At 30.5% G+C, this 9924-nt stretch overlaps 1 protein-coding gene across 1 annotated transcript; it reads right to left on the bottom strand.

Annotated features, from left to right (window-relative positions):
• Positions 1-452: 452 nt before the first annotated feature.
• LOC141655548 (uncharacterized) lies at positions 453-4927 on the bottom strand. Its single transcript, XM_074462623.1, has 3 exons — positions 4713-4927; positions 1226-1491; positions 453-940 (listed from the first exon to the last, which is right to left on the bottom strand). The coding sequence occupies exons 1-3, from the start codon at positions 4925-4927 to the stop codon at positions 453-455; spliced, it is 969 nt and encodes a 322-aa protein (XP_074318724.1).
• Positions 4928-9924: the final 4997 nt, after the last annotated feature.

Consider the following 9924-nt stretch of genomic DNA (forward strand, 5'->3'; position numbering starts at 1 on the left):
TTTTCCATAATTCCTTAAAGTTTTTACTCATTTTTCTCTATAATAGAGAGGTTTCCCCTTCCCTTTTATTTGACCCCACTATATACTATTTACTTTTACTTAACACAAATTTTCATTTAAGACGGTCACTATCCGTCTTAAGCAAAACTTATTAAATAAATTATTTCAAATAAGTTTATTACACAATTATTATTTAAGACGGATATATTAATTTAACTGTTGTAACCTTACAGGTCAAAATAGACGGACATATTATTTACCATTTACTTTTACCTAACACTTTTATAACAAATTTAAGATATATTGAAAAGAGAATGAGTATCTCGAAAGGTGAGAATGGCATATATATATATATATATATATATATATATATATATATATATATATATATATATAAATATATATATATAAAGAGGGAGTAATTTACTTCATACGATATTACACGAAATTTTTTATTCTGAATTACTTCTACGAACATTATTCCATACATGTTCAACCAAATCATTTTTCAATGATATATGAGTTTTTCTATCGCGAATTTCATTCTCCACTTGCATATAATTACGTAAGCTCAAATCTCCAAATCTTCCAGGACGAACATTGAACGACGCATTAGAATTTTCTTCAGATGATCCAGGTATATTTTCTGTTTGATTGTTAAAAAATTCACTCGGGTCTTGATAATTTTGATATGTATCTCTCTCATCTTCGACAATCATATTATGCATTATAATACATGCCATCATCGTTTTCCATAATAGGCTTTCTGTCCATGCTTGTGTGGGGTGTCGAATTATAGCTAATCGAGCTTGTAACACTCCAAATGCTCGTTCAACATCTTTTCTAATACTCGCTTGGTGTTTTGTAAATAGTCGTTGTTTAGCTGTTTGAGGTAAACTTATTGCACTTATCAAAGTAGCCCACTTCGAATATATACCATCTGTAAGATAATAACCCATATTATAAATTTTTCCATTAACAAGATAACTTACTTGTGGAGCTCGTCCGTGCAAAATATCATCAAAAATAGGGGAGCGCTGGAGCACATTAATATAATTACATGAACTAAGTGTTCCAAAAAATGCATGCCAAATCCACAGATCACTGGATGCAACTGCTTCTAATATTATTGTTGTTGTTTTTTATCTTCCTTGAAACATTCCTTTCCATGCAGATGGACAATTTTTCCACTGCCAGTGCATGCAGTCAATACTACCCATCATACCTGAAAATTCCCGACGTTCACCTTCTCTTAATAAACGTTCTACGTCTGATGTGCTTGCTTTTTGCAAGTACTGATTTGAGAATTGATTAATAATTCCATCAACGAAATGTACAAAACATTGTCTTGCCGTAGTCGCTCCTATTTTAAAATACTCATCCACCTGGTCAGCTGATATACCATATGCTAACATCCGTAATGCTGCCGTACATTTTTGTATACTTGAGGCTCCAAATCTTCCCGAGCCATTAGGCGTTTGTTGAAAAAACCTATCGTGAGCAGTCAATGTTTCAACTATACGAAGAAATACATGTTTATGCATGCGGAATCTTCGTCGAAACATGACTTCATTGTATATCGGATGATTACAAAAGTAATATCTCATTAAGATATCATTAGCCTCTTCACGATCTCGGGGTATATATATCCTATTTTTTTTTATTAAAGCCAACATCAGGTATTTGAATGGAAGAAGAAATAAGTGGAACAACAACAGTGTTAATTGTGTTTTCCATATGGTATGCTATTTCATTATCCTCCACAAACTCCCGCACCATGTTGTCGTAGAATTCATCACTAGAAGTGGACGAATTAGAATGATAATTCATTTTTATATTTTTTTTTGTAATGAAAGTATAAGAGAGGTAAATGATGGTTTGATTGACGTCTATCCAACCTACCTATTTATAGACTGTTTAAAGATAATAATAATAATAATAATAATAATAATAATAATAATAATAATAATAATAATAATAATAATAATAATAATAATAATATTTTTCATATAGCACACTTTTTAAGAAGATTATCTTCAATTAAGTAAACTAGTTTTAAACCCGTGCAAAATAATGCACGGGTCTAATGTTTAAAAATGTTAAGTATTACTTTCTTCATTTTCTTTTTATCTTCCCACTCTAGTAAAATATTCCTCTAACATATATAATAGAAAGGTGAGAAGATAAAAAAAAAAGGGAAAAAGGGAATGCAATGAATTTGTCAGGCGTATCATTCGATACAGGAGCATATAAAAGAACGTGATTAAATCTTCACTGTGACAATATAAATAGTCTAGAATTTTAGATTCGACGTACAAATAATATATTCACTTGGTCCTTGTCAATAGTTATAATTTTCCATTTTTAGTATTAGTCAATGGTTATCATTTTCCATTTTTAGTATTGGTCAATAGTTATCATTATCATTTCTATTATAGTAAAACTGTTTTGTAAATTGTACATGTGTAAGTGGTAGATTTATGATGCATTATTATTATTATTATTATTATTATTATTATTAAAATACTTACTCTTACATCTCATTGGTCTTTGTGTGGAATTTAATTGTTAACTAACTAATGAGTAGGCCAGAGGGAGTAAGTTATTTTTTTGAAGAAAAGAGGGAGTAAGTTATTGTTAGTCACACTCATCCGATGTAATACATGTTAGAAAATGCATAAGTAATCTAAAACGTCCTACAGAGTAAAGATTATGAAGGGTATTGCATATTTACGACTTAATATTAGACATGGCAAACAGACCAGGTCGTGTCATGTTCGTGTTAACTTTAAACGGGTCATCACTACCCCATCCCTAACCCTAACCCGACCCATTTACATAAACAGATCATTTGTCTCAACCCTAACCCAACCCATTTAATTTTTCTATAACCCAACCCTACTTGTTTAACCATTTATCTTTTAACAGGTCATTTTAAACCATTTAACCTGTTTAACCCATTAAAATAATAAATAAGTTAAGCTTTATAACTCTATTATCCCAAAAATAAAGAATAAAGATGCTTATTTTTAAGTTTTTTGGTTGGGTTATTATTTAAATCCAATTATATTATGATATATATACTTTTAAATAAATCGGTTATTCTTGTCGGGTTCGTGTCAAAAAAAGCTCAACCTAACCCGACCATTTTAAGTTTCGTGTCATGTCTGTGTCAACCCAATTACTTAAATGGGTCGCAACGTCTTAACTCGAACCCGCTAACTTCATGCCGGGTTCGTGTCGGGTTTTCAGGCCGTGTCAATAATTGTCACCTCTACTTATTATATTAGAGTTCATTATATTATGACCAAAGTAAATAAAATGTGATCAATCCAAAAAAAAATAATTAAATATTATCAAAATCCTCTAATATATTATCCCACCAAATACCGAACGACCCAACCTAAAACTCCAAATAAAACCCACCCCACGGCCCACTCCAAACAAACCCTAGCACTTTAGTTTTTTATCATTTCCATGAGTTTTGTCCTCTCAATCTCACTTCACCGGCCCCTCTGTCAAAAATCTCAAATTATTGCTTCATATTCTACTCATTTTCATCACCCTCACTCATTCTTCATCTGATAAAAATCACAACCCCCATTTACCGTCCCCATCATATCACTCATCACCATATATCATTAATAATTATACTGCATGATTTCCTCTTTGATTTATCCTTCGTGATACGATTATTGTGAGTCCAATTTTACATCATTTATGTTTTTTGTCAATATTTTGATATATTCGTTATTTTTATTTTTTAAATGAAAATTTAAGCAAATTTATAATTTTTTTTAAGGAAATAATTATTATTATTATTTTTACATGCAAAGTAGATCTATCATTTTTCTTGTTTTTTTTAATATTATTATTATTTCATGTAAAACTACGCTGGTTTTTTTTCAAACCGATTTGTAATTAATTTATTTAAATATTATGGTTATTATTATCATTGTCATTTTTTTTTGCGGAGTAATTTGTTTATCAGTTTTTTCAAAGTCGATATGTCATTTTTCTACAAAAACAAATATTATGGTTTTTTTTTGAAAGGTATTATTATTATTATTACTACTACTAATCCTACTATTATATTACTATTAATTATTAATATTAATTAAATCATGGATCAAGGAATTAAATTAAATCAATCACTAATAAAAGCATCTATTTAATGAAAGCAAGAAAGAGAGGAATTAAATACGTACACAAAACATGGAGGGCCCTACTTAAATAAAATATTTCTCATCCCCTAAAAATCAAGGACCAATAGAAAGTCAAGAAATGCTTCAGCTTTTATAGTAAGGGGATAATTTTGTGGCACACTTTTTAAGAAAATTGAATCAAATTAACAATAATAATTTCTTGTCACACTTGTTTACAAATTAAATTCAATAATAATAATAATAACAATACTAATAATAATAATAACAATTAGAAAAAAATTGTTATATGGAACGAAGGAAGTAGTACATTATTCAAAGCTAATTAAACTCTTTAGTAATACAATTTTCATAACAAATTAGACTCCTTACTAGTACACTTTTACATAACTAGTTAAAAATCTTGCTAGTACACTTTTACATAATTAGACTCCTTACTAGAATATTTTTCATAACTAATTAAAAACCTTGCTAGTACACTTTTACATAAGTAATTAGACTCCTTATTAGTACATTATTTTTCATAACTAATTAAACATGTAATTAAACTTTTCTTTCAAATTATCTAGCGTGACTTGTTCAACTGGTTGAAGATGTGTTTTACCAAGTAAAAACATGTATAATTGCCACTGTCTATCGTCTTCTTTTTGCTTAGCTCTGGCTGCATCTCGCTCCCTTTGATACTCGAGCATTTGTATGGTTAATGATCCTCTATTAGAGGTTCTAACATTCATTTCAGAAATAGCATTAGTGAAGGCATCCATGTTTACACTTGAAGACGCCACTTGTTTTCCTTTTTTTTCGCCTTTTTAATTCCTTCTGAACGAGGATTATCCCTTTCATCAGTTGGCGTATTTGGTTGTGATATTTTTGAACTCCCTCCACTTTCAGAAAACAATTCGTTGTTTTCAACTTGCCACTTTTTCATGTGTCTCATCTCTTTCCACGCATGCATAAGTGTGAACTTTACACCGTTATAACTTTGTTGATACAGATAATGAGCATGATTTTCTACATCTTCGTCGGACTGTCCACTTGCCTTATCTCGTTGAGCTTGAGCATACACCCCAACCCAGCGAGAAACATCTCTATTAATTGTATCCCAACGGCTCGTTAGAGATTTGAAGGTCCTTTCTTTTATGGCTGTGGGAGCATCTTGGCGTGCCTCCTCATACAACCTCGTTATGGTCTTCCGTAAATCACTCTTATTTTGATTAGTTCCTTTTTTTTCATTTCCCCCAGCGTGTAAATACGCTGATACAAGAGCCTCGTCTTCTTTTATACTCCATTTGACTCTTCCCGATCTATCTTTATTACCCTCTTCAGCAAATAACTCAATAACACTGTCATTTTTTTCTAGTTGTTGCGCGCCCTATAAATCTTCACTCGGGGTTCTATTACTACTTTCATTTCCTCCCGGAGAATGTTCAATAGGTTGATTTATTTGCTCGGGTATATAAATTGGTGGACTTTGTTGAAAACCTTGTTGTTGAAACTGGTTTTGGAAGTTTGATGGGTTATTTGAATAATTTTGCCTTATTGGATTGGTTAACATTTGTAACCACATTTGACATTGAGGACTATTGAGAAAGTTTTGATCAAGTGGGAGATTATTTAGGTTGAATTGATTATTTTGATTGTCTTGGGAATATGGGTTATTTCCATAATTTCGATCATTGTTATCCATTATAATAGATAATATTATTATTGTGAATATTTGTGTTTATTAATTATAGTAATACAAAATATTAATAATTAATAAGATAGAGAAAATAGCATTGAAGACCAAGTACTAAAAATATGTTGAAATTATACTTTATTTATAGAGTAAAAAAAATGAAGATTTTTTATAAAATTATTTTTTTAATAAAAAATCTACACAATGGATAAAAATAGGTTAAAATATTATGGTACACATTTCAAAAAAAAAATGCAACAGCCAACAAGTAATCCGTAAATTGCAAATTTGGTATAAAAATCTAATTTTAAGGCACACAAGCCTAGGCAAACAAACCTCTTTGCAGAGAGTTTAACTTAATGGAAGGGGAAAGCTAAAAGTTAAACACAATGAAGAGGTATCACCTTTAGATGAAAGATATTTTAAAAGGGAGGTAAAACCTCTTTGATGCCATTGCTCTGATGTTACTAAAGATAAGGTGTGTGTGTTTCCATTTATATAGAAACTACTGGATTAAAGGATAATGGTAAAGTAAAATATTAAATTGATGTGGTGAGATATTAATCTCAGTTGTTTACATATTTGCATGTTATTCAATGTGTTGATGTGTAAAATATGTAACTAACGTGGTGACATATATTCTGAAATGGTTCATCTTAAGCAAATATGTTGACATATTAATCTGGGTGCTTGTTTGCAGTCGATGGGCGTTGAAGAGGCAACAACTTTAAAAGAAAAAACAAGTTCACCTAACGTTACAATCGAGCTGCAGTTAGAAAGGGTGTCGCATGCGATGGTGCTGGACTCAAAGGGAGATGGTGAATGGATGAATGCCAAGAAGCGCTTAGGAAGTTTGGGTGGGGAAATGGGATGGTAGTTGTTTGTATTGAACAATGTAGTTTCCGTTTGTTATATACCACCTTGACCCTTTTATCATCGTTATACTCTGATGATTCTTTATTTATCCGTTGTTTTCTTTATGTTATAATCCGGGTTGTTACAAATGGTGCCAATTTGGGTTAAAAGGGTAACAAAGAATACGTTACCTTTACTGCATAGATATGTTACACCATTGTATGGGACTAAATATTACCATTTGAATTGTGTAGGTCAATCACGCACTTGTACAGACACTCAATATGTTACCATGGATTTGAAAAGATGTAACCATTTTAAAAAATATAACATTCGATATATTGCGTCGCTACTTAAGTTATAAAGATGTAACCATTTTAAAATAGCTTATTGATATTGCAAAACTAATGTAACCATTTTCACCAATCGACTTAGAAATAGTTTGCAAATGATAGTGTACTGTGTTTTACAACATGTTTACAAAATTGTCCAATATGTTATCAATTCAAATATGGTAACATATTGATAAAAAATAAGAACATTATTATTTACGTGACCAAGTTATTAGTCTATGCCGGTAAAATAAGGCACCATATCATTATATTAACATAAAATGTCACACCATTTGTGGTTACAAGCTTCAACCCATTTGGTAACATGATGATATTAGGTGTAGAATGTCTCTCCTAACATGAAACTACACTCCAAAAATTCTTCATCTTTGAGTATCCTCCTTGGTGGATAAATCTGAAAACAACAGAAGATGTCACCATATAATTAAAATTTAAATATATTAGCATAGAATGTAACTTGACAAAAATAAAAATCTTTATCATATCATATATCATCATATATTATATTAAAGCAACAACCGAGTGACCTTTAATCGCCACATGTCACACCCCAATTTCTTGTCATGTGTCATCCAAATATTTAAATGCCCAACAGTTTACAAAACATTTGAAAAAAAAATACTTATTTTCGCATTACACATTTTCTTCTCTACAGTACACTTCTGACCAATATACCCCCTCTCATTTTCCTTCTCTTATTTTCATATCCTTCCCCTCTCTCCCTCTCTCTCTCTATGACTAAATAAACTGTGCATACCGTAAGAGAACATTTTGATTAATTGCGTAATTGAAAATTTGATGTATTGCATACAGTAACAAGAACTTAATCTACTTGACACTATGATGATATTCCTATGTTCTAGGTACTGCAACATCGACAATTTAATGTACTTTGTTTAATATGTACGAAAAGTTCAATCAATTTGTACTGCAATTACAAAAATTACATCTCCCCTGACCACGACTAACCACCCCAACGACCATCGCTTCCTTGAACACCTACTGACATCCTCGACGAACCCCAACACCCACCACCTTCTTTAAACGCATGCCCGCCTTGATGCCACCTGACCCTCCAGTCGAGCCACCCTTTACCACCATCCAACCGCTAATCCAAATTTTAATAACCCTAAAACAATTATAAAACACTAATTTGTTCGATAAATTTACTATTAACGAAACATATATCTATTCTACCTTCAATTTAGGTTTAGAATTGATAGAATTTGATTTATTTGTAAGGTTGAATTGTTATGAAAGAATAAAATGAGATTTAGAGTATTTTATGAATCAAGGGTATCAAATAGAAAATATTGTGCAAAAAGTACTGTAATGAATAAGTAAAAAATGTACTCTGAAAATAAAGTGCGAAAAAAAAGGTATGAAAAAGTCTAAGAGATATTTAATTAGGAGATATTTATGGAGTCATTTTAAGCAAATCATTGAAATAATTTTGACGTGATTTTAGGAGATATTTATGGAGTCATTTGATATTTTAGGAGAAATTTATGGAATCAATTTATATTTTTTAATTTGTTAAACTGTTTTATCATTTACGCTAATCAAATATAATCATATCTTTACCGTATTATTGTTTGATAATAATAAAATGAGATTAACTTAGTGTGTGTTTGGCCTAGCTTGAAAAGGTATTTTTGGGCTCAAAAACACTTTTTGGCCAAACATACTATTTTCTAAAAGTTAAAAAAAATATTCTCAAAAGCTAAAATTCCATATTTTTGTCCATAGAAATAGAAGCAGCAATTTGTTGCTTCTGCTTTTGAAATATTAAACTTGAAAAGCAAAAACTCATTTTTGAGAATCGAGGCCAAACATGCTCTTAGTAAGTCAATAGCTAAAAAAGATATACGCTCAAATTTCACTAATAGGCGTGACAAACTAATAGTCATTGTTATATTTATGTCTTTAGAAACTACGAACGAACATCATCTACCACCACCAAGTAGCCATCATTCACGAACAATACCATATGAGCATTTTTTTTTTCAAATTTGCAAATATAAACTGATTTGCTAGAATTGGTGATTAAATAAAATAAATCTGTTTCTAGGAAATGATCGAAGTTAATCGCGGAAACAATTTAATTATGGAATTTTTAGGGTAATAATAAATCTCTTAATTGCCATCTTTAAGTAATTGGTCAATCCATTTAGAGAGTTAAAATTATTCGAATTTTAAAATAAGATATTTGAATTTTAAAATAAGACAAAAGATTTATATACAACCATATTTGACTTTACTAGATTATTATACTATTATACTAAATTGGCATAGCATCCGTCCAAATAAATCTTAGAAACTAAAAAGAGACAATTATAAAACGTTATCAATTAACAAAATTGAATCAACTAATATAAGACGTTATAAATTACAAAAGATAATGCCCCAAAATTAAATCCTATAATCTTGCCTAAAATAAAACGTTATTAATTAACAAAGACGTTTAGTTGAATCCTTGATTACGTAAATTAGCCTCCAGATGTAGCAATTTATAACAAAGTAACAGCAAAAGCAATTCAACATTTTGTTATTCAAGCTCTTTACAATTGAAATATCATGCAACTTTTTTCATTTTATATCAAATTGACATTCAAGTGTCGATCAAGTAGAGATGAGACGGTAACAAATGTACTCCCATGGGTATAGGTCAGTGATTAAAATGGTTTGAGGTCTTTTATTATGTGTGATAAGAGCAACTCCAGTGGATAGCTACATCACCTTGTAGCTTGGATTTCCGTCTCGGCTTTTCAAGTAACCCTGCTTTTCGGCTACAAAGTCGTTTAGTGGTGAGCTACAACACCATGTTGCTTGTATGGGTCCCACAAATTAAATTAAATTTTCAACTTTAATTATT

Source organism: Silene latifolia, chromosome 5 (genome assembly GCF_048544455.1).
Source record: "Silene latifolia isolate original U9 population chromosome 5, ASM4854445v1, whole genome shotgun sequence".
Lineage (NCBI taxonomy): Eukaryota > Viridiplantae > Streptophyta > Magnoliopsida > Caryophyllales > Caryophyllaceae > Silene > Silene latifolia.